Here is a 26,783-nt window from a genome sequence, read left to right as displayed (position 1 = left end):
GATCTAAAACTAAGGATGAGAAGTGAGGTGGCCAAGTTTGCTGGTGATATTAAATTGTTCAGAGTTGTTAAAACAAAAAGGGATTGTGAAGAGCTCCAAAAGGACCTCTTTAATGAATAGGTGGTAAAATGGCAAATGCAATTTCATGTAAACAAGTGTAGTTATGTATATTGGAACACAAAATCTTAATTTCACATATAAGCTCATGAGGTCTGAACTGCTGGTGATCAACCAGGAATGAGACCCTGGGGTCATAATGGATAGCTTGGTGAAGATGTTGAGTCAGTGTGTGGCAGCTGTGAAAAAGGCAAATTCCATGCTAGGGATTATTAGAAAAGGCACTGAAAATAAAAATGCCGATATCATAATGCTGTTATATAAATCTATGGTGCGGCCATATTTGGAATAGTGTGTACAGTTCTGGTTGCCTCACTTCTAAAAGGATATTGTAGAGCTGGAAAACGTTCAGAAAAGGGCAACCAGAATGATCAAGGGACTGGAGTGACTCCTGTATGAGGAAAGGCTCCAGCATTTGGGGCTTTTTACTTTAGAGAAAAGGTGAGTTAGAGGAGACATGATAGAAGTCTATAAAATGATGCATGGTATGGAGAAAAAGGGTATAGAAAAGCTTTTCTCCCTCTCTCATAACAGTAGAACTTGTGGACATCCAATGAAGCTGAATGTTAGAAGATTCAGGACAGACAAAAAAAGTACTTCTTCACACAGCACATAATTAAACTACAGAATTTGCTCCTGCAAGAGGCTGTGATGGACACCAACTTGGATGGCTTTAAAAGAGGATAAAGCTATCAATGGCTACTAGCCATGGTGGCTGTGCTCTGCCTCCCTAGTCAGAGGTGGTATGCTTTTGAAAACCAGTTGCTGGAAACTGGAGGAAGGGAGAGTGCTCTTGCACTCAGGCCCTGTTTGTGGGCTTCCCCTGCATCTAGCTGGCCACTGTGAGAACAGAATGCTGGACTAGATGGGCCATTGGCCTGATTCAGCAGGCTCTTCTTATGCTCATGTTCTCAATCCCACTCCCTTATCTTAGAACATTTTGGTGGAAGCTGCTGCCTGGTAGTAAGACACCAAGGAAGAGGGCAGAAAATGCTGATTTTATATGGACACCACCATGTCATTTCTGTTCCTGTAGTAGGTTTAAGTGAGAGTTTATTTTGAGAAACATTTGTAAGCTGCTTTAAGAGCCTCTCTGGCCTATAAAGTGAGATAGAAATATTCTAAATAATAGGCATTTAATTCAAAATTAATAATGATAATGAAGCAGCAGCAGCAGCCATATTGCCTAAGGATGAAGGATGGGTTTTCTTCCCCTGCTTCACTTTGACAGATGGAACTAGTGGATAAAAACACCAGGCTCTCTGCCATTTGTTTGTCTTGTAACATCAACTTGGTGCATGTGTATAGGGCATTTGCACAATAGAATGAGCACAAAGTGGGGACTTGTGCCTTCCCTTGCCCACTAATTCTGCCTTGGAATTTTCCCCAGAGTTAGTTTAAAGTTTTCTTTTCCTAGTGGGATCCAAGAGAGGGATGGAAAGATCTGTCAGTTTCGGTTCTGTCAGGACCTCATTTTTCCAATCTTAAATTCAGTTGTCCACATTTCTGCAGCAATTTGTGATTTTTTAAAAAATAAAATACTCATGAAAATTTTCCAGCATTGTAGTGCAAATTTCCTCTAATAAACACATTTTACAGGCAGCTTTGACTAATGTATGCATTTTTGAAGCAATTTCTCATCATACAATGCAGTTTTGTATTTGTTTTCATTCATATATTCATTTTTGTGCACACTTTCCACTAACATATGCATTTTTGCAAATATTGTTTGGGTGGTGAACTGCATTGCAACATTTGAATAAATGCAGCTTTCAAAGGATGTCTGTGTTTCAATTCTCATATTGTTTTGGAAAGTGTGAATTTAGTACAATTATCAAATCATCAGCAAATGCTCTCAATTTATATTCTTCTTTTTTTATCTTTAATCCCGAAATTCTTTTATCTTGCCTTATATCTCTAAGCAACACTTCTAAGACCAGAATAAATAAAAGGGGAGATAAAGGACATCCCTGTCTTGTACCCTTTTGTATTTCACATGAATCCGTTAAATCTCCGTTAACAATTATCTGAGCCTTCTGAGATGTATAAATCGATTTAATCCATTTTATAAAATTGTCTCCAAAATCCATTTGCTCCAAAACCTGGAACATAAATTTCCAATTCAAATTATCAAATGCTTTTTCAGCATCTAAAAAAATCAAAGCTGCTTGTTTATCATTTTGTTGTTCTAAATATTCCAAGACATTCAAGACATTCCTGACGTTGTCACGTAATTGTCTTTTAGGTAAAAACCCTGATTGATCTTCCTGAATAAATTGTTGCAATATTATTTTCAATCTTTCTGCCAAGATCATTGTAAAAATTTTATAGTCATTATTCAATAGAGATATTGGTCGATAATTTTTTGTTTTAGTTAAATCTTGCTCCTCTTTAGGTATTAATGTTATATTAGCATTTTTCCAACTATCCGGTATCTTTCCCTCTTGCAGAATAAGATTCATTGTAGACTGTAAAGGTAGTAAGAGTTCTTCCTCCAAACATTTATAATACATTGCAGATAACCCATCTGGTCCCGGTGCCTTTCCTAATTTAATTTTGTTTATAGCTTCAGATATCTCTCTTGACGTAATAGGACCATTAATAGCTTGTCTCTGAAAGTCTGTAATTTTAGGCAAATTCTGTTTAGATATATACTCTTCTATTTTTTCAGATGGAATTTCCTGACATTTATACAATGTTGAATAATATTGATGAAAAATCTTTTTAATTTTTACATTATCTGTCAACGTCTCATCTCCTTCTTGTATCTTTAAAATGATATTTTTTTGACGTTCTTTTCTTAATTTATATGCTAACCATTTCCCAGGTTTATTTGCAAATTCAAAAGTCCTTTGTTTAGCAAAATTTAGTTTTCTTTCAATTTCTCTAACTGTCAGCATTGATACTTGCTTCTGTAACATTTTGATTTGATTTACAATAGAAACTTTAGTTGGATTCTTTTTCAATTCTTCCTCTTTTTGTTTTATTTCTTCCAAAATTAATTGCATTTTCTGTTGTTTCTAGAAAATCCTTTGGAAGGAATTAATGTATTGATGGACAAATTAAAAGAATTTGGACCGTTAGCAGGATTTAAGAGCAACAATCAAAAAACAAAGATGTTGGTGAAAAATTTAACTTTAAGGGAACAGAAAGAGTTAATGGACAAGACAGATTTTACAATAGAGAAAAAGTTGAAATATTTAGGTATCATTATGACAAATAAAAATTCAAAGTTGTTTCATAATAATTATGAAAAATTATGGACAGAGATTAAGAAAGACTTGCTAAGATGGGATAAACTACAACTGTCATTAATGGGTAGAATATCTGTGATAAAAATGAATGTATTACCGAGAATGATGTTTTTGTTTCAAACAATACCTGTAATATCCTCTGATTTACCTTTTAAACAATGGCAAAAAGATATCTCTAAATTTGTATGGCAAGGAAAAAAACCAAGAGTTAAATTTAAACTACTACAAGATGCCAAAGAAAGAGGAGGACTGGGATTACCAAATCTGAGACTTTATTTTGCTGCCTGCTGTTTAGTCTGGATAAAGGAATGGATTTTATTGAGGAATAAAAGACTATTGGATTTGGAGGGCCATAATTTGAAATGGGGATGGCATGGATATCTATGGTATGACAAAGTAAAAGTAAATGTAGACTTTAACAATCATTTTATAAGACGTCCTCTGTTGAAAATATGGAATAGATACAAACCAAGGTTTTATTCGAAAATACCATTATGTGTCTCAAGTCAAGAAGCGTTTTATAGAAGAGAAATGACTGGAAAAGAGAAATGGTTAACTTATCAAGAACTATTAGAAAATGTACATGGAGAATATACAATGAAAGAGAGAGAACAACTGACAAAGGAAGGATATAGTTTTCAATGGTTTGCCTATTTACAATTGTTAGAAAGATATAAAATGGACAAGAAAATGTATGGGTTCGAAATAAGTAAATCTGATTTTGAAATAGGATTGTGTACAAATGATGAAAATATAATTGCAAAAATGTATAAACTCTTATTGAAAATGGATATGGAGGAAGAACAAGTAAAAGAGTGTATGGTAAAGTGGGCAAAAAATTTTGGTCATAACATACAAATGGATCAATGGGAAAATATGTGGAAAAACGGTTTGAAATTTACACTATGCTATAATCTTAAAGAAATTTTTTATAAAATGATGTACCGTTGGTACATGACTCCAGAAAAGTTGTCAAAAATGTATAGTAATGTTTCTAATGTTTGTTGGAAATGTAAACAACAAGAAGGATCATTTTATCATATGTGGTGGTTATGTAAAAAGGCAAAATCATTTTGGGCACAGATAGGTAGGAAGATGCAAAAAATTCTAAAGATAAATATTCAGTCAAAACCAGAATTTTTTTATTGGGTTTTATGGATAAACAAATAGAAAAGAAATATGGAAGAATAATATTATATATGATTACGGCAGCAAGATTATTATACGCACAAAAGTGGAAAATGGAATCAATACCAACAATGGAAGAATGGCTATTGAAATTAATGGATTTAGTAGAAATGGACAAATTGACATGTTTACTTAGAGAAAAATCGACAGATACATTTCTTAAGGAATGGAAGCCTCTCTTAGACTTTTTGTTGAAAGATCAAAATAAAATGATGATACTGGGATTTGACGATTAATTAAGACAGCCTACGGAGAAAAGGGACTCTGTATGTATACATTAAGGGACAGGTTTGATGTATATTATATACTTATAGCTGATCTGCGACAAGTCGGAAGTCAACTATTTTATTTTCATTTTTTGTTGATGTATTGTTATGTTTTTTTGACTTTGTTTTGTTTGTTTTTGGAAAAATTTGAATAAAAATTATTAAAAAAAAAAAAAAGGAAAGTGTGAATTTGATATACTCGGCTTGAAATGCGAACTGAATTGAATTTCTCCCCCATCCCTTATCCAAGACCAGGAGAAGCCCACTCTGGAGAACTGGCAGGTACAGGAAGGGTTAAGTGCCCTCTTCCTCCCCACCAGTCCTTTCCAGTCAATGTTCCTTAAGACCATTGCTGTGGTGCAAGGAACAAGTCTTTGCCTTATTTTCACATTACGAAGGCCTAGATGCCACAAGCAGACTCTAATGTATAAGGAGGCCAGATTCAAGGCCTTTCCTGATACCTGAAGGGGATAGAATTACCCAAATGGCATTGCCCCATCAAGCACCTGCATTGAGCGGGCATTTGCCCTCTTGTCACATATGGGGTGGTGCCTGTGTGCAATCCAGGACCATCCTCTACCTACCCAGGCTAGCTTATATTAAGTGATTCCCATTTTCCTTTCCTTTTCTTTTTTGACAGTAGCTGTGAGCTCACAGATTGTCCTACATCCTTCTGTGAATTGGGAATGGACAGATCACCTAATATAGCTAACACTAGAGATGTACCCAGGGCAGGGGGATCTATTTTGTGTTAGCATTTGTTTTCATTTTTAAAGTTTCATACTTTTTGTCATCCATTCATTCTGTACATTCATTTTCAATGGGAGATCCAGATAGTTTTCTGCTTCTATCTAAATTGCACAATATTTGCAAGCATTCTACAACCCACCCTCCCTTGCCAGATTATTGATAGACACAACTAAGGGTCCCTGTTTTAGAGGAAACTAAAAGGGAAGACCCTATAAGCTTCCCATTGCTTCAGCTGGACAGCCAGATACTCTTCTGCTTGGTAACTTCTGTGTTTTCCAGCCCATTGGCGTGAACCTTTCAATCACACTATTACCTTCCCAGGGTATCAGAGCTGCCAGACAGACAGACAGACTAAAGGATTTCAAATTTCAGACAGACAGATCAAATGATAGAGGCTCACAGACACATCTCAACTCCTATGTAAATAAAAATATTTTTGCAACGTCAATTTCACTTCTGCCTCTCTCTTTCTGTTCCTCCCAATGCTATAATCTTGCCTGACCTGTACAGGCTATTGTAAAGAGCTTCGCAGTGCAGTTTGTCAGTGACTTCCTGCTTGTGACCTTCCTGCAATGTTTCCGTGAACTATCTAGCACATCCTAACCTATGCAATGCAATGCAAAGTGGTTAAAATTGAGTAAATTAATGAATTTAGCAACTTTCCTTGTCATTTGTTCAAATCCCCATTCATTAAGATTTATAACAATGAAGAAACAAATGGGGATCATTCATTCAGCTTTCCAGCTAGGTAAAGTAGACTTAAAAGTTTAATGGAAAGGCCCTTTATATGGCCATGTCTAGTATTTGAGCTGCAAAGCACACAATTTGCTTCTGTTGCCCTGATCCTACATGCATTTACTTGAGAATAAGCACACAATTTTGTTGCAGAAAAGAGTCACATTTTTAAGTAAAAATGGTAAAATGAGCATCTCTAACCATGTATATGCTTGGACAGCTGTCCCCTGATTATAGTTTTTTTTTTTAAAAAAAATGCTGCAGTGACTAGCATCAGCCCCATTAATCATGGCATGCCTATGCCAGTCGAACTGCTGAACTGGTGGGTCTTTTTCTCACTGCCTCCATAATCTAGCACTCTCTGGGTGTTAATCTGGGGAGGGGGTTGGCTGGGGTCCTTGGACTTCAGCCCCAGTTCCATCACTGCAGGTTTCCTTTTACGGAATGCTTTAACCCTTAAGCTAACATTGCTAAAACTCCCAGTAAGGCTTTGTTAGTTTAATTATGTAATGAACAGGAGATTGCTTTGAAACAGTCTGGCTCTAGGCTCTTTCCTGACTGAATGCCCCTCTAAACTGAGGTTGGTGAGAGAGGATGCGTACTCATTGATTAATTTCCCAAAGAAAAGACTTCCATGCATTGGGGCAGGGATAGTTAAATGCCTTCTGTCCTTCAGAGGGGCTTCAGTTATTTAGTAGTGAGGGGTAAGCCCTTTGCTCATGTTCAGAAGAACCATGTTTACTCTTTCGGAGTAGAGCCCTGGATCAAATAAAACACTGTCCCTATATTAATTAAACTCCCTCCAAAAGTACTTACATTACACTCCTTGATCTGCTGGTTCTCAGACTCACCGTGTAGCTACAATCTCACCAGGAAGTAACAAGAAGTGAAAGAAAAAAAAATGAGGAGTGCAGTATCAGTATCAGACTTTGACTCTTCCCCCCCCCCTATTTTTCTAAACTTCCGTTTCAGATATTCTTGCCAAGGAGCTTCAAAAAATTTTCTGGTTTCTTTTTGTCTTGCCTTTGTGCTCTGATTTGGGACTGGCCCTTGGGAGTGAGAAAGGAATTATAACTCATTAATATCTCTGCCTATGCTTCTAAAATAATCAGTGCACCTAACATATAAGGAGCAGCATGAAGCAGCTTAAAAAACAGAAGCAGCTTGGAACTGAACCAAGATGAGGAAAACAAGAACTTGTGGTCTAGTGAAAGATTTCTCAGAGGGTGACAATTTAAATGTCAGACAATTGTTATAAGCTGGTTTTTAGGATGGCAGGTTTTCGGATAGGGGTGGGTACCAACTACCTGGCACATGGATGGGCAGGGCAACAAAAGTGGAAGGTGACCACCCAAAAGGGTATTAAGATATTGCTATATATAGTTATAAGATTTGCTTTTTGGCTGTGACATGGGATAAATCTAGTAGGATTTATGTGACGTATGTATATAAGCCTGTGGGTCCATGGTGCGGGAGGGAGACTCTTTGACTCCCTCTCCTGATGTACATCAGTGATTTCTTCTTTATTGCAATAAAGCTTGTCCAAGCAACTTGTTGTTGTTATGTGCCTCCAAGTCGACTACGACTTATGGCTGGCTACCCTATGAATCAGTGACCTCCAAGAGCATCTGTCATGAACCACCCTGTTCAGATCTTGTAAGTTCAGCCACTCCTGATATCTCACTAACAGAAGATGCGGTAGATTCCAAGATGGTGACTTGGGTTGTGGCGAGGATGGTTACTGATGGTTATTTCTTTGCTTTTCAAGGTGACACAAGACAATTGTTGTCAGTGGGACTCCCCACATGTAGAGACCCTGGCATCTGCACAACTGTGCCAGATGCTGGTGTCAATCTTCCTGAGCCTACAACAAGATAAAATACGTGGAGAGTCATGAAGGAAAAGAACCTGTTTTTGTGAAATGTTGCTGGACAGAACAGGCAAAACAAGGGGCCTTGGTTTGTGGTGGGAAACAGAAATATCTATTCTTTGTAATTTACTAGCAATGGAAGTGGAGTCAGTATTCAACGTTTAATTAGACAGGTGCTGGAACTTTTATTCTATTTTTAAAGCCCACTGTTTTGTGGTGAAGAGAAAGTGCTCTGCAGATGGTTAGAAGCATTCTGTTTAATAGTTAACTGTTACTTCTGCTAAAGAAATGTAGCAATGAATTCTTGGGTTAAACAGTTATTATTTTGTCTCACTGATCCTCAGCTGTCGAACAGAACCAATCTCTTTAAAATAATAGAAATGCAACAGCACGCACATGGATTTTTCTACTTTTTAATGGCATCGGAGCACAAGCCCTGACTCCTCTTCATCCAAAAGTGGGGGCTAGGTTAAAATATATCACATATTACTTTAGGAAATGGGAAGCTCATCATGGGGACAATAAACACTTTTGGTTTTATGTTTCCTTTATGTTTTTCTTTAATGCTTGTTTCTCCTGTCCCCTTTTGCCTCGCATGCTACACTGCAGCACCCTGTAGAGTGGTATTGCAGTCCTCCAGTGACCTGCTTGTTTTTTTCTCCTGTCCAGAAACAACCTCTGATGGGAGGTGAAGACAGGTAACTTTCTGGCTGACCATCACTCAGCCCAGAACAACAAGGGTTGTTGATCCTCTTTCCTGCCCCTATCTCTGCTCCTCTCCTCCACTCTGCTGTCCCCACCCTTTGCTACCGCTACTCTTTCAGTGTATGCTGTGGGAGTGCGGTAATACCACACCACGGCATTTTTGGGCTTGACCTGTGGCTTACTTCTATCAGGCCAGCTACCATGCCAAGCAGATGCAAATCTCAGCCATGATGATCACTCCTCACTTTGCATATACATGTGCTTTATGTATTTGACTTGCTATGTGGTTTGCTCCCTGATTTTGTCACCTGGAGCAGGCAAGGACTTTTAGTTCCTGCTTTCTATTGGTGGCACATCTGAATCTCTTTGTCTTTGCTTGGGAGCATTATCAGCAGGTAATGCTCCAAGGTTGCTGGATTTCACCTCAGTTCCATGCACCCCAACCCTAAAGGAGCAAGTGTGCAGTCTAGAGGGCCAGCACTATCACTAGAGGCTCATGTCACCTCTGTGGCTTGAAGCACTTTTTATTGTCTTGGGCTGATTTGCCAGCTACAACCTTACATGGATGGGGGTAGCTTAGTAATAATTACCCAGAAGGCTGGTGCCAGGCATGCCAGGGCCCTTGGTCACCAGCCTGCCCTGGGCCCTGGCATACACACGCATTCATGCCCCACCTACCTACTGAGCGAGTGAGCAAGTGAGCGGGCGAGTGAGTGAGCAGGTGGGGTGGGGGTGAGCAAGCATGCAGGCAAGCGAGGTGGGTAGGGGGTGGGGGATCAAGCATGCGGATGGGGCAGTAGGATGAGAATGTGAGTGAGTGGGGAACAGGTTAGTGGGGGGTGGGGGGGCTGAGGGTGAGTGAGTGAGCGAGCTGGCGGGAGGGCAGGTGGGAGGGCGAGCAAGTGACCGAGTGGGTGGCGGGGGCAGGCAAGCGGGTGAGCAAGCAAGCAGGCGGGTGGGGGGTGAGCAAGTGGGCTGGTGGGGGGGTCAGCAGGTGGGCAGGCAGGGGCCAGGAGGGTGAGTGAGGGGGTGGGAGGGCAGCTCACTCCCTGCAATCCACAGAAGGCACCCTGCCATGGATCACAGAAGGGGAGTTCTACTCCCCCACCCTAACGAGGGGCCCTTTAGTGGCCCCCTGTGGTCTGCGGGGCCCTCATCCAGGGCCCAACCTGGTCACCCTTTGCGCCAGTCTGGAAATCTAAGCAGATGATCTAGAAATCTATGTGGAGCTCAGGATCCACATGGAAGCATTTCTTCCTAGCAAATACACTGTTTTTACCGTCATAATAGATTTGCAAGGTCCACACTTCATGTTCAATGGTAGCTTCAAATCCATTGTTTTCCATTCAGGTGTTCCTCTGGGAAGGATTAGTGTTGCGGTTTCCTTGTGGCCCCACCCTCTAATTTTACATGTTTACTCTCCGGTTGCTCAGTTACTGGGCATGCACAAATGTTTTTGACCTAAACAGTATCTTCACTCCCTCCTTCCTCCACCATTTCCTGAAGTTTGGCAGTTGAAAAGAAGTGGGGTCATCTGCCCCCTTTCTCCACTGCCCCTTGCTTTTCCTGAGTTAATTTTCCCCACTGGAAAAACAAATCAATATAATGTTGATATTTAAATAAAATATCAATATTTATATTTTTGAGGCAACTTTAAAAAAAATCATTTTAGATTTTTTAGGGGGGGAAATGGGAAACCAGACACAGAGAGATGTTACTTCAAAATTCTCTCCACACAGATAGAGAATCTGAGAAAGAATGATAAAATCCAATGGCAATTCCCATTGCTAGTTACAAAGTGTGAAGGAAGTTTACTTGGGAAGAAAGGGAAGAAAGAAGGGAGAGCTGCAGCAAACTGTGAAAGGGGGAGGACAGAGCAGTCAGACTTTGTTGGATAAATCACCAGAAACAACATGGAATTGATGGGAGAGTTAGTGGGTGGAGAAAGGGGAGTAGCTGAAAGTGATGATTCACTCACCCACTAAAAACCATCAAAGTAAACAATCTAAACAATCTTCAAAGACATGTGGAGCTGAGTGAAGTCGTATTGTTCTAAACTTCTCGTATTATCAGCAGATTGGGTTACTATGGATTTACAGGGGGAAAACTGCATGATAGATTCTGTTTGCCAGTAACATCATGTGAACCATGTGAATTAAAAGATGTGAGTAGCACCAAACACACACTAAACCACTGTGTAGATGAGCCCTAGAACAGGACAGCAAGATCATTAAGAGTGCCCCTACTTTCATCCATGAAACGATGAAGGGTTTGCTCTCTCTCTATGTGATTAGAACTGTACCTGAACAGAACAGATACCGACATAAGTCAGAACAATTATAAACACATCAGGTTTATTTTCAAAGGATTTTCTTGGCTAGAATCATTAAGTTGTCTTAGAGATCATGGCAGTTGTACTACAAAGGAGTGGAATATGTAATCTGAGCTTTGGCAGCCACACGCATCAGCACCTGACTTTTCTTTTCTTCTCCTGAAATAGAATAGTCATATTTGATTACTGAATTACTGCTTTTTCTTTTGTTCCTCCCCCCCCGTCCCATACCTTAAAGAAAGTGGATTGAAGGAAATGCTTGGTGCCCCTAGTCCTTTTATTGTAAGAACACATAGAAACTCAGTTCAGATGGCATCAGTCTTTGTGATCTGCCTATGCAGTAAATAACTCTATACATCATGTGGTACTTGAGTAGTAACAGCTTTGGTCGCTCTGTGGGATGACCTTTGTTGAGGGAAAGGCAGGGGGAGCATGACCCTGTTGATTCTCCTGGACCCCAAAGTAGCTTTCAACACCATAGACCATTATATCCTTCTGGATCAGCTGTCTGGGCTTGGTGTGGGGCACACTCCTTAGCAGTGGTTCCACTTCTACTTGGACAGCAGTTTTCAGAAGGTGGTGCTAGGAAATTACTGCTTGACCATTTGGCAGTCATGAGTTTGCATTCTGCAGAGTTCTGTCTCTCCCCCCCCCCGTTTAAATCTACATTAAACTTCTGGCAGAGGTCATCCAAAGATTTGGTCTGAGGTGTCACCAGTATGTGGATGACACCCACTTTTGTATTTGTTTTTCATCAAACACAGGTGAGGCTGTGGCTGTCCTGAACCAGTGCTTGGGCACAGCAATGGACTGGATGAGGGTGAACAAACGGAGACACCTTGACAAAGGTACTGTTGGTGGATGGTTTACCCACCCAGCTGACTGATGTTCAGCTTGTTCTAGATGGAGTTGCCCTTCCCTAAATGATCAGGAGGTTCTGATTAGGAGGTTCACAATCTAGAAGTACTTATTGAACCAGCACTGTCATTAGAGGCTCATGTGACCTCTGTGGCTCAAAGCACCTTTTTATCAGCTTCAGCCAGCTGTGATCTTATTTGTTTATTTATTATTTGATTTATATCCCACCCTTCCTCCCAGCAGGAGCCCAGGGCAGCAAACAGAAACGCTAAAAACACTTTAAGACATCATAAAAACAGACCTTAAAATACATTAAAACAAAACGTTAAAAACATTTTTTAAAGCTTTAAAAACATCTTTTTAAAAAAGGGTTAAAACATATTATTAAAAAAAAACATATTAACAAGCGATTCTAACACAGACGCAGATTCAATCACATCTTCCCCTCGTCCCTATTTAGAGGGCACCACATCAACTATTCCTGTCCTAGGCAAGCATGTGCAGTATCAAAGGAACTACATTTTCCATGTATGGTCAAGATGATTATGGGTAGTCTGCTTGAACATGAACTCAACAATGTCTGAGGCCTACCAGAGGATACCAGTTAATTCCTCCCTCCCTCCTTCACACACACACACACACACACACACAGAGAGAGAGAGAGAGAGAGAGAGAGAGAGAGTTGAATTTTTCATGCCTTGCTTAATCACTTTTTAAATCAATTATTCTAATAGATTAATCTACTGAAAAGGTATAGTTCTATAAACTTCTAGCAATTTGGGTAGATGGGTATCTTTGCAAGAATTTTAGAAGAGCAGTCGTATTTTACTTCTAAGACTTCTGGTTTGATATGATATCACAAAGCCTCTCTTATGGGGAAAGATGCATTATCATATGCTGGAGGAGAAGCAGGATTGACTTGAGGGGGAGCCATTCCAACTCCAGTGACAGTGTAAGGGATAAAAGCCACAGCCTGAAACACAGAAAAAAAAAACATTCACTGTCTGTAAGAAATAAAACATTCATTGTCATTGGCATAATGATGCTGACAGCTTTCAGTGCCTTCAAGTCATTACTTCTCAGGAAGAGAGTTTTGTCAATCTCTTACTGACATAGGTACCCCCACAACTGAAAGTGAATGACCAGACATATTAGAAAGGAATACACAAAGTTCATCTTACAAGAGCCTGTCCCTGTTTAATTATGCCATTTTAAAAATGGCCTTATAATATGTCAGAGGTTATCACTGTAGCCTGTTCTCTTCAGTTGTATGTAGGAGGAAAGAATTCCTGCACCACACTTATGAGCCAGACCTAGAATCCTGACTCTCACTGTCTTTTTGACTTGCAAATAAATTTTATTTATTTATTTATATACCGCCCCATAGCCGAAGCTCTCTGGGCAGTTTACAGTAACTAAAAACATTAAAACATATATACAAATTTAAAAACATCTTTTAAAAACAATTAAAAACACAATTAAAATTTTTAAAAATAAACATCTTCATACCATCTCCTCAGGCAATATGACCTGCAGCCAGGTGTCAAGTACTTACCGGGTCACTGTGACAGCAGTTGGTTGCCTTGCACCCAAAATATGCTGTTAAAATGGCAATGCAGAACTCCAGCATAGAGAACAAGAGGAGCATGGCAGCGAGACCAGTCCCTACAGCTGTCTGGGCAGAGAAGCACATTGAAAAGCACCTATAATGTGACTCTCAGAACTGGTAAATTTGTTCAATCGCAGCATTAAAAAGTGCCCTAAAACCCATCTCTTAAGTGCAACTGACTTGAAAACATCAATAGCAAATTCACCTCAGTGCTGATGAGAGTTTTGAATAATTAGATCAAGGAGTTTGCCTGACAGATATCTCTGCCTCTCATAACAGAAAACTGTAAAATCTGATAATGAGTAAAAATCTAGGTAGGGGACTTCTGAGCATGTTTGAGTTTTACAATATCACAAAGCAAGGCTCAAAACACAGGTTTGTTATTGTATAGTACACAGTGATACTTGGAATGCACATACAAGGCTAAACATCTAATTTAAACTAGTTATGGATGCCGCTATTTTAGCAAAGAACACAGCACTACATATAATGCACATTCTGGTAGTTTGGTTTGACATTCTTATGATAAACCAAATAAAGGGAAATCAATGCTAGAAGGAGTTTCGAAGTAGGGTGAGAAGCAGGGGTACTACAGAAATGCCATTTTCCTGTACTTTTTGTTTTGAGGAACTGCTGAAAAACAACCATGTGATCATTATGCTAAAAATAATCAGAAAACACCTTAGCTGGCCCGCCAACACATCCATTGCATCACTATGATTATGCTATTATTCAATGGTGTGGCATTTATATGATACGGAGCATTTGTCTTATGCCCAATAAAGGAGGCATTCAATTAACACAGTTGATGGTTAACGGTGGTTAATTTGCTGGCAATTTATTGAAAGGAAAAATAGTGTAGAGGGATGGAGAGCATGGGCTGTCCCTACATTTCTACCCACCTCTCTCAAGCTGCTCTTTGCATTTCAAGTGAAGCCTTTATTAGCATCTTTCCTAGGAGTGAACTGTGTTGGGGAATGAACATAAATATGTACATTTCCTTTTAAAGTAGATATGTGTGAAACCTTCCTCAACAATGTTGTTAATTTTATTGTCATTCTTTCAACTAATTCAATTTTTTTGTCTTAATCTGAGGGAATTGTCATTCTGAGTCATTGCACAGATCTAAACCATCCATTTTAAGCATATTTGACACACATTTAAAGCACATGGCTTTCCCCAAAGAATCCTGGGAACTGTAATTTGTTAAAGGTGCTGAAAATTGTAGCTCTGTGAGGAGGAAACTACAGACAATACAATTTTTTATAAAATTGCTATAGTGGATTTTACTTGAGCACAGGTTACCAAACTAGCTTCAAATTTTGTTTTTGATACAGCAACATAAATATATTTGCTGCTCTTCCCCCAAGTTAACATCAATATTATGAAGAAAGGCTGAAACACAGCCATCAATTTGCTTCAACAAGTTATTCAGATATTAGGCCATTTATTCCAGAATCAAAACGTTTAGCTAGATTTTTTCCTTTGAGCTGGTCAGAATTCCAGGTTTTTAAAGCCATGAACCAAAATGCAAATAAAGGAAATAGAAAGCTGACATATACCAGGTCAAAATACCTTTCTGTCTAGCTCAGTATCGTCTACTCGGATTGGCAGCAGCTCTCCAGGATCTCAAACAAAGCTCTTTCTCATCACCTGCTTCCAGATCCTTTATTTTAACTGGAGCTACTAGTTAAAAGTGTATGCTCTGCCAGTGAGTTACGGTCCCATTCCATGAGTGCTACTTGAGCTTTGCTTGCTGTTTTCACCACAGCACATCTCGCAGCCTGAGATATAAACCACATTTCAAACTAAACAGTGGCTGGTAGGGATGGGGCATAAATGTGATTCAGTTTGCATTGAAATTTATCACATTCTCCCTTTCTACAACAATATCAGAACCAAACACAACCATCCTTCAAAAATCCACACTTACTTGAATTTTGAAATGCAATTCTCCAACCAAACAAGGTTTACCGAAATGCACATGTTAGGGGGAAATGTGCATAAAAATGAATATAATCATGAAAATAACATACAGAAATGCACTATATTAGGAGAAACTGCTTGCAAAGATATGTCCAAATGTCAAAACTGCATACAAAAATGTGTTTATTGGGACACATTCACACAACAGTGCTGAAGAATTTTCATGTGGATTCTTAAAAAATTCACTGAGAAAATGCTACAGAACCTAATTTAAGATTGGAAACATGAGAAATGAACCAAAACTGACAGATTTTTCCATTCCTAGTGGCGAGTCTCCTTGGCTGTGGAAATGGCTGCAGTAAAAACAACAATCATAACTGAAGGGATGGTCAGGTTTCTCACCCATTTACACATATCCTTTTCTTTGGATCCTGCCCCATATAATCAAAAGTCTGTGTGGAATTTGTTCACTTACGTATATCTTATTGTCATGAGGAGGAGGATAATATGCAGCCAAGTCTGCTATGTATAGAAAGATGCCAGCCAATGACATTACAGTACTTGTGATGTTCATTCCCACGCTGCATTGCACCTGGAAGAGAAAGATAAGAGCCAAACTACTGAAGAGCCCCACTCTCCTTGAAAGCAGTTCATTCAACAGAAAGGGTCATGCGCAGCCAATGTGAAGCAAAACACATGTCATTAGGGGGCCCAAATTTCAAACTGCATTGAGGTTTTCATCAGGGGAAATGCAAACTCAAAGCCAAATCTAAAGCAGCTCAGTGACCAACAGAGGAATCTTTAACCTGCATGAAACTGAGCAGCTTCCTGTTCTGTGGATCTCACTTTCCCTCGATGAAGGACTCATTGCAGCTGCTACTTCAAAATGAAAGGGAAACAAATGAGATTTCTTCATACCTTAACATTCTGGTAAAAGGAAACCCTCTCACCTTATTCACCCCAGGCAGCTATATAATGTAAATTTTATAGAGCCTTTGGAAGGCTGGTGAAAATAAAACTGCTAAAAACAATTAAAAGGACTGAAAGACCCCATCAAGCCAACAAGCGGCAGTCTGCTTAACTACCGTGCATTCAGCCTCTTTCCAAACAAGGCTTCTAATAGTTCTTCCATAACAGATCTTTCTCCTGTGCTACCAGCACTCCTTTTACTAGTACACTACAAAAGAAGCACATAGCAGTGTGACCATGAGAGAGCAGGCAGGCAGGCAGGGGGGTAGAAACTATCTCCAAATAAACCACCAACTGTCCAATGACTCCTAATCTGGTCCACATGTCCACCACATTGGTCCTTATTAAAAGTGATTTTTGTAACACCATTATCAGGTCCCACTGGGCCCTTCTGACATTCCTTACAGCATATGGATCTCTGAAGTGTGGCTCCTTCCCGCGCTGCAAAACTAATGCCGATGTACATAACATGTTACTTCCATTATGAGTGCCATCTCCTGCTGGCTGCTAGCATGAAAAGGAACCACACTGTGGACTCCACCCATGTGACCTGAGGCTTCTGTCATTATCTTCATAGTGCAAGTTAAGAGCAGCTCTGCAATGGCTTCTACCCTGTGAAGGTAACATCAGGAGCCAGGCCAAGAACATAAAAATATCCATGCTGGATCAGGCCAAATGCTCATCTAGTCCATCATCCTGTTCTCAAGGTGTCTAACCAGATGCCCATGGCAAGCCTACAAGCAGGACCTAAGTAAAAGAGCACTCTCCCCACTTGTGATTCCCAGCAACTAGTATTCAGACCAGAGACATATGGCTTCAGATAGTGGAGGTAGAACACAGCCATTCCAGCTAGCAGCCACTGACAGCCTTATCCTCCCTGAATTTTTCTAATCCTCTTTTAAAGCCATCCAATTTGGTGAGCATCACTGCTTTTTGTGGGAGTGAATTCCATAGGTTATGGGCTGTGTGAAAAAGTACTTGAATCACCAGATGTACCTTTCCGATCATTGAAGGATACTTGTAATTTGAGACAAAACTTGCTATACTTATAAGTAGAGGTTGAGGGAATCAGGGGGGAGATCTGATGGGGCCATGAGTCCCCCCCCCATTTTAGGTTGGGTGCAGAGTTTGTTGAGCAAATGTCACAAATACACAAATCTGACTTATGGTGAATCACATCTTTAAAAAACCTTTTGATGTGTAATAAAGGACAGTTACTTGTTGGCATATAGTGTTATGAGGAATCAAATATTTGGAATTTTTAATCTTTGATTCATCTCAGTGAACCAGAGTTTGAAAAGGCCTACAACAGCAAAGATTCCTGGGAAACAGCCCCTCTGTGACCTCTGAGTACATATCTTGCAATGCCTGAAGGTATAGACTTCCTGACTCATGGAAATTTGGGATTTGTCACCCAGTAAGAATAGGCGCTCCTTTTAAACAAAGGAAATGTTTATGATAATCTAGGCCATCACGAGGAAACAGAATAGCTCCTTTCAAACTAGGAGGTGTTGTGCATTTCTAAGCCTTTGGAGAAGACACGATAAACTCCTGTTAAACAAAGAAACTGTTTTACACAAGGATTATGATAATCTCAACCTTGAGGAATCATCAGGAATCTACAGCAGGAGATCACACCTATTATCTGGGAACTTATCAGGAAATGAGTGGGTCCACATCCTCCTGGAGACATTTGCTTTGGGTTTACTTTGGGGTCAGTTTTAGTTAGGAAAAGATATAAAACATGAGGAGTGAAAAGGGGAGGTGAGTGCCTCTTCTGGAGGGCTCCAGCTGCTGCTTCACTTACCAATGTACTCTAGCATCTTTGGGACAAATTGCAGAGCTTCAGAGCTAAGGATTGGGTGAGATCTTTCAAATCTAGTGCTGGTTACACAAGGGCAGAGCTTTTGGCTCATTGGACTAGATACGAAAGGTCTCTCTCAGTTTTAGGCTTGCAGCAACTCTCCAGGAAAGGTATATGCAACTATCTGGGCCTTTTTCTTTCCCTTTTTCTTTCTTTCTGTGTGGGTGAGCTTAATATGAAAGTGTTTATAGGGCTAGTCTCTTTGCTTTAGTCTATCCAGTGTTGTTGAATGAATGAATAATAGTTAGAAAGCTGCTCATTGTTAACTGCAACTGTATACTGCAATATTTTTTTCCTTGTTCCTTCTCTTAATAAAACCACTCTTTATTTTACTTTCAGTGTATGTGTTATTGGGTTAAGGGTAAAATTATACATGCTCTGAGGGTGACATGTGGCTAACTCCAGCAAAAAGATCCTGCTGCTCTCTTTTGGGGACTTGGATTTCTAGTGAGCTACGCTCATGAGGGAGTTCAAGGTCCTGTCGTAACAACAGAGCATTACAGAAGTGGAGAAATGTTACATCTCTGTCTCTCACCAAGCTTCTTGTTGCATATTTCTCAGCTGATACAGAGACAGATCCAGAAGTGATGAACTGTCCAAAATAAAATAAAAAGTTTAAGTTTACTTAAAATTTCACTTACATTTTTCAGCAAACACTTCTGTAGACATGAAAAAGTGCTATGAGAGTGTGGACCAATATTACCAAATTTTCCAAAAAAAGTCTCTTCAGAAGCAACAAAGAGATTGCACTTTTTATAACCTTTTTAAAAACAAAATTGTAAGTGTAGCTTTCACAAGTATAACGTCCTTTTAAATGTGAATTGTTTTATTAATTTAATTAATTCTTTAACTAACTAACTTAATGTATACAGCCACCACGTAATATAAATTCTCTCAGTGGCTCAGAAAACAATGCAAACAATGGAAATGCAATATGAAACAAGCAAAAAAATCTAAAATAGATATTTTAAAAATAAGAACTAGATCATAAGTTATTTAAAAGGCTTGAGTGTACAAAATGCTCTTCATTAGGCAGGAGTGCAAACAGAATGTTCTGGGCCTAGTACACTGTATGAGGATTGGTGCCTCTGACCCACTCACAAAAGAGGACACAGTTTTACATAAGATTTGTTTAAGCTTTCTGCCATATACAGTAGGGCCCCACTCATACGGCGGGTTACATTCTGGACCCCTGCTGTAAAGCAAAATCCGCTGTAAAGTGGAACTCATTGAATAGGATGGTGTGCGATGCCTGAAAACCGCTGTAAAAGTGGAACAAGTGCCGTATGAGTGAGGCTTTAGTCTAATTGTGTCTAATTGAGACCGCTGTATTAGCGAATTGCTGTAAAGCGAAGTGCCATAAAGCGGGGCTCTACTGTACAAATTTGTATCCTAGGCTGCAATGCTGAACTCATTCTCCACCTGCACTTATTGTGTAACAGTATTTGCAGAATATAACTGCTAGGGAGTACCTGATCTCAGATGAACCAGCTGCAGGAAAGATGCATTCTAGTTGCTAGGAGAAAAGATAGGGCAAACTACAGAGATTCTTATGACTAGAAAATGAGATAGAAGCAAGAGACCCACACTAAAAGGAGGAGAAAACAGCAACTCTTTAGGATCCCAGAGATTCCTATCACAACTCACTCATCAAGCACAGCTCTGACTTTATTGATTGGCTAAAAACACTGAAGGAGGGAGGAAACCGCGAGACTGGCTCATCTCACAGTAATCATTTAGAGGGTACCTGCACATTTTGCTTAATAACATTCTTTCTAGGAGGACTTAGAGACTTGATTTTTAAAAAACAAAAGCTCAGAGCCTGAAGCCACTGCTGGCTGTGGGACCTCAGTACTACCCAGGCAGCCCTGACATCTATTGGTGAAAAGACCACAATGATTGTGCCAGGGGAATCTCTCTGAGAAAGCTGTTTTGTAATTGAAGGGCCACTACCAAAAAGGCCCTTTCTCTGGTGGTTACCTGCCTCACCTCAGAAAAATTGTAAACCATATGGACCTAGGCAGTTAATCCCAGTGAGTTTAATACATTTTCTGCAAGGAGATTCTCTTGCTCTTTTCAGTGGGGTGTCCACATTGCCAAAAAAAGAGAGAGAGAACAAAAGAGGACATGTATTTGCACAAAATGAGTATATGCTAACATCATTATGTGTAGCATCAAATTTGCAAATAATTGGATCTCAGCAAACAGGCATTGCAAACAGCATTCCATTGCTCCTTTGTACAGGGGTGGAATAAGTGTGACATTACTCACTGCAGTCCCTCCAACAACAAATGGAGACCTATAAAGTCCACAGCAGGGCTGCCATCAGTCTGAGATTGGGAACTCTGAGACAAAGGCTCTTGGAAAGCACAGAGCCATCCCAAGGTATTTTGGTCCTTGGGCAAAGGAGAAGATACTACACATATACTTACCCTTTCTCTCTTTCTCTCTTTTTTACATAACTGAGCTGAACTGCATAGAAATGTAGTTGAAACTTACTTTAACATTAGTGATTGGCTAGCATCTTCCACCATACACACAACCTTTGGGCAACTTACTCTCTTTGAGGGCACAGGTCAAGCCATGTGGCACACATGGCTCCAACACTTTGCCACTGCTCACTCACTATTCCATCTGACTCCTGCTCCCTGTTTGCTCAAACAAGTGCTGCGATGCAGGAGCAGTTGTACCAGCATGCATTATGTCAGTAGAGCAGCTCATATATACATGCAGCGCCTGCTATAATGTGTGGCCTGGTGTTGCTCCCTCTCTGCCTGCTTGATTGGTCATGCACCTTTCCCAACAGCACTGTCTGTGACGCCTTCATGAGGGAAGCAGCCAGGTGAGACAGTCATCCAGCCCAGGGTAGGGATGTAGTTTGTTTGTTGGTGCTGTTTCGCATCTCATTTCACTGGAGTGGCAGGGGGTCATGGTTCATGTTCATTTGTTTTTTGCTATCTTCTGCTTTTACCAGTTTGATTCTCCACCCCATCCCAAAAATAACCTTCTGGTTAATGTTCTTTCTATCAATTCTTTCCTTCTTTCTTATACACCCAATAGAAAAACAGGACTCTGCAGCTGCTTTTCTCCTGCCTGCTCCCTCCTTCTCTCCCTCCCCACTTGTATTGCTTAGATTACTTGAAATGATTAATTCTGATTACCTGTTTTCAAATGTTTTTATATTGATTTGCTGCTCTGTTGTTTGCTGCCAGTCTGCTCTCGCATTGTGTCATCAGTGTGTCACCACCACCACTACTAGTGCTTGCCTCCTCTCTCTAGTTGTTATATTCAGCAATTCCCAGTGCTGGGGAAAGCCCCGGAAGCTTACAGCAAACAAAGATAGTGAATATGCAAACTACAGGGAAGTCTGATGCCATGTCCAACTTTAGCAAAATTCTCCCCCATCCCTAGCCAAGGGCAGTATCAAGCAAGCATCCTTGCCACGGGAGCAAAAGGATAAGAATGGCTCAGAAGGAATGGCTGGGGGGGGGCTGCTCCTGCTTGCCCCTCCACCTCCTAGCATCTATCACATTGGGTATCTGAGGTATCTAATGATAGGGCCAGCCCTGCCTCTCTCTATCACTCATTCACTCCCATCTATTGAGCATCTGGGCAAAGACTATCCATTGCAGCTGCTGACCACTGCTCATCCCTGTCCATGTGTCTCATGCAGCTCTCCATAAGCAGCCCTCAACAAATGCAGAAGTATGGAGGTGCCCCACATCCAGTGCTATCCAGACCATACACAAGCCAGGCTGACCTTATCCAGCAGCCACCCTTGTGCAACCAATTGAGATTCTCTGGGGTTGCCACCCGCCATGTCATAGAAGGTGCCTGCCTCTTTGCAACCTGCTTAATTGACAGTTATCATTGAAGCCATACCTAACATAGGGATGGAACAATGAGGAAAACAGCACCTGCTACTTTGCTCTCTGTCAAGCACTTCAAAGGTGCAGGTGCCATGTTAAGACAGAAGGACTGACAACCCTATCCATGTGTCTTGCTGTCAGAATCCACTCACCTCATCTCTGTTAGTATGGTGAAAATCACCCAGTGGCAAGGGCAGAGAAGAGATTTTGCACCCACATCAACATTGAGTTGATAGAGTGCAGATCTATTCATTTCTCCAGAGTCCTATGGCAGCCATTTTCTTTTACCTAAGTACCTAAAAGAGCACCTCCCTCAATATCAACCATCTTAGGCCCTGGGATCGGCAGGGCAGGCCTTACTGGTGCCGCCGCCACCACTGGATGCTGCCTGGTTGGTGCTGACCCATGACAGGCCTTCTCGGTGGTGGTTCCCCACTTATGGAATGCCCTCCCTGGTGAGGTGTAACTTTCTCCCTCATTATTAACATTCAGGAGGAATTCCTGTTGGCCCAGGAATTTAATGGCTGAAAGATACTATTCCCCACAATATTGAAATTATTAGCTGTGATGGTATGTGACGGTATTAAAATGTTTTTAGATGTTCTTAATGTTTTTAGATGTAATACATATGTTTTTATTTTAATTGTATTGTTCTACTCCTTTTTGTTTGTTACCCTGGGCTCCTTTGGGAGGAAAAGTGGAATAGAAATTTGACAGATAAATAAATAAATAGGCAAAAGGAAAGAGGTGCTATCCAGGGGGTGCCTGTACTGAGGGTTTAAGAGCACAAGAACTTTTGCACTCAGGTTCTGCTTGCAGACTTCCCATGCGCATCTGGTTGGCCACGATGAGAATGCTGGACTAGGTGGCCCACTGGCCTGATCCAGCAAGACACTTCTCATGCTTTTATGTTCTTGTAATGGCTTGCTTACCAGCCATTAGTTCTCTGCGTGCAGAAAGTCAACAGCTGAAGAGGAATTTCAACACAAATCTTCAACACCAACTTTCAAAACCATCCACAGTGAAGCATGCTGTTTTTTTTAAAGACAGGTACTTACAAACAGTCCACCCCAGAATGGGTAACCTCCAATGGTGGTCAATGCAAAGAAGTGTGATATATTAATAAAAGCTGCAATGGTCCCAAAGCCAATGTGTACCAATCCAATCAAGATCTGGATGGCCTACAGGAGAAAACATGCAAATAAGATAAAAGATTTCCCTGAGTCCTGGAAAAAACATGGGGTTTGACCCCTTAGCAAAGACTGGAAATATCATTAAAACCCATGAAAACCCAGCAAGTTATTTTGTCAGAATAAAATGGAAACAGGCTCCTTACCTTACCCAGAACGCATAAAAGAATTGAACACTCCACCTTTCATGACACTTTCATCCTGAAGCATATGAAATACAAATTGCTGGAAAGGAACTTCAACTCACCCACCAAGGGCAACTTTTCTGGTCGTGATCACCACTACAATAATGTTTAATAAGGATGTGCACAGGGATCACTTCAGAACCTGCACAGAATCTGTACTTCAGATAGGGGCCACTTAGCTCAAGTCCACTTTATGGTAGAACCTGCTGTGCTTTGCACCCAGATCAGATCCTTGTTTTAGTTTTCCAAAGCTTTGGATGTCTCTTCCCATCCCCCACCCCACAAATCAACAAAAACAGGGCAGCCTTTGTTGACTTGCACGGGGGAAAATAAAAGCTGCATCCCCTAAAATGGCTTGTAGTGGGGAGGGAAAGCATGCCCCCTGCCAAGCACCCTTGGGGCAACAGGGTCCTTGCTGGGGTGCTGGCTTTACCTTGCATTAGCTGTTTTCAGGGGTGCAGCTTTTATTTGCTGCTTAATGCAAGTTGACAGAAATAACACAGTTTTCATTGACTTGCACAGGAGAAAAATAAAGGCTGCATTCTGAAAAGGCTCTGAAGGTGTGTATATTGTGGCAGCTGTCAAAACTCCAATGCACACCTTCAGAGCAGGGGCTGCTCTAAAGATGTGCATCAGGACATGTCCCAATACCCTGTGAAGTTCCAAAGCTTCAAGATCAGTTTGATTCACTTTCGACTGCTTTGAGGAAGACTTGCTTTGTCCAGTCTGGATGCATACCCCTGATGTTCTATGGTCCATTCTGGGAATAACTGAATGCTTCATACTGTGGTGACACCTTTATATAGTCTCTTTAAAGATAAGCTATCAGAGCATGCTAAAATATAGCCATCTATTGCTGAAAGTACTCACTTCACTAGTGAAAGTCCTAGAGGCCTGCAGCCAAAGATTTGTCTGGTAAATCTTTGACTATGTTGTATTGTGTATTTTATTTTGGCTTAATTTTGTATATTGTTATACTTTTTTTGTAACCTGCATTAGGCCTCTAGGGATGGATAGGTGGGGTATTTAATATCCAAGATGCATCAATAGGAGATTTCCTCCCAATGCAAATTGAAGTTTCTATTGGAGTGATTTTCATCAGACTCGAAGCAAGGGAGGAAAGGAGTTGACTCCTCCCTACCTGCCATGATCCCAATAGGAATGGAAGAGAAATTCTGTTTATTTGGCATTTTAATACGAACCTACCTAAACTGCACTTCCCAAAACAATATGCAAACAGAAACACAGCTACTGTTTGAAGTTTACAGTTTTTTGAAAGTTGTGGTGCAGGTCTCCATCCAGAAAAAAGTGTGCGAAAATGTATCTATTGGGGAGTGCAAAAACATTTAGTGAAAATAACATACCTAAAAAATGTCATACAAAATTGCTGGAAAATTGAAAAAATTAGGTAAAACTGCATTAAAAATATGTACATTCAGAGAAATGCACAAGGGAAATATTGACCAATTTTCATGTGGACTTTAAAAAATTGCAAACAGAACTTAAGAAAAATGAAAAACAAAAACTGAAATTGATAGATTCATCTATCTCTAGATCCTGATAATTATTAGCATCTCCAGCAACTATTTCCATTTTAAATGTTACAACGATGCAACAATGTCATGTCTGAGTCAATCAGTCCATTCATCCAGTGAGGCCCAGCATCTTCAGATCTGTAATAGAGACACATCAGGTCAGAGAACACTACTTAACCATTACTGTGGGTCAGAAAAGTTTTTTCTACCCAATGCCACTGGGAAACCACTGAAATCATGTTGTCAGGGATTGGGGATGTGGTGTTGCTCAGAGGCAAAGCATGTACTTTGCAGAAGGTCTCAGATTCAGTCCCTACATCTCCACCTAAGGGGATCAGATAGAAGTAAGAATGGCAAGCTTTATCAATCTTAGTTCTCCACGTTTCTCCTTTTCTGAATCTTAAATTCTGTTCTCCACATTTCTGCAGCAATTTGCATTTTTTCAAAAAATAAAAATCCTTATGAAAATTCTTCAGCATTTTAGTATGAATTTCTCCTAACAAGCACATTTTTGTAATGCATTTTTGCATTTTATTTTCACTAATATATTCATTTTTATGCACACTCGCCTATAATATATGCATTTTTGTAAACATTTCCTTGGTTGGAGAACTGCACTGCAAAATTTGACTCTGTGTGCACTGCGAAGGATGGCTGTCTTTTGGTTCTCATATTGTTTCAGAAAGTGTGAGTTTGATAAATCCAGCTTTAAATGTGAAATGAATTTAACTTCCTTCCCATGCCTACATAGAAGTTATGGGAAAGAAAATGCTGCTTGTGACTGATTGCCTACTGGAGTAGAAGATAGTGAGCTAGATGACAAATACTTAATATAAGGTACCTTCTTATGAACATGAACAAATATCAGTGGCACTTACACCCAGAGTCTTGGTCTCCACTTTGAGGAATTTCTCCAACAGTCCCAGCTGAGGGTTCTGTTGAGGTTGGTTGTTGGTGCTTCCAACTAGCTGGCCTACATACTGTGCATGTTGTATGCTCCCTGCTGGTTGAATAACAGTAGCAGGGATTCCCTGACCTGCCTGGATTATGTTGGCACCATTTGGTGGCATGAATAGCAGTCTTCCATTTGCCAGTCTCACTGGATTTGTTCCCATAGCGAAGTTTTCTGCAACAATAAATTAAATAATGAACCACATCCCCTCCTCTCAGATTTGAATAAATATTACAGTCTATCTCTCTCCCACTCCCTCTCTCACACACACATATTGAAACCTGAACGTGGATGCCTGCTAGTGGATTGACTCAGGAGTAAGTACTTGATAAGTAATTCCTGTGTGCTCTTTCCACACAGAGAGCAGCAGCTTGCCTGGGCATGAGAGACTTTTCCTCATCTTGTCCCAGAATGAAAGAAAGGGACGTAAATGAAGTCTAGTTTAGGATTAAAGCCTGTGCTACAAGGAGGCTGTATGAGCAGGCTTGGGGGAACCCTCGGGTTTGCAGAAGTACATTATTTTCAGGGGGGAAACTAAGGGGACAGGGAGACAACAAGAAGAAGTCCAGTGAGGCCTGAGTGTGTTCAGTGGCCATGGAATGCTGACAG

General features: G+C 40.4%; 1 protein-coding gene across 1 annotated transcript in view; it reads right to left on the bottom strand.

Moving 5' to 3' along the window:
* Positions 1–26,337, bottom strand: part of LOC133377960 (membrane-spanning 4-domains subfamily A member 15-like) — a 54,213-nt gene extending 27,876 nt beyond the window's left edge. The window contains exons 1-4 of the mRNA XM_061612747.1: positions 26,101–26,337; positions 23,371–23,493; positions 18,979–19,035; positions 16,086–16,202 (exon numbers count right to left, since the gene is read on the bottom strand). Of these exons, the coding sequence (XP_061468731.1) occupies positions 16,086–16,202; positions 18,979–19,035; positions 23,371–23,493; positions 26,101–26,337 (534 nt within the window). The remainder of the gene's footprint in view (positions 1–16,085; positions 16,203–18,978; positions 19,036–23,370; positions 23,494–26,100) is intronic.
* Positions 26,338–26,783: the final 446 nt, after the last annotated feature.

The sequence above is a fragment of the Rhineura floridana genome, chromosome 2 (genome assembly GCF_030035675.1).
Source record: "Rhineura floridana isolate rRhiFlo1 chromosome 2, rRhiFlo1.hap2, whole genome shotgun sequence".
In the NCBI taxonomy this organism is placed as follows: Eukaryota; Metazoa; Chordata; class Lepidosauria; order Squamata; family Rhineuridae; genus Rhineura; species Rhineura floridana.
Note: the sequence above shows the minus strand (reverse complement) of the source record. Positions and strands in the feature narration are given on the sequence as shown.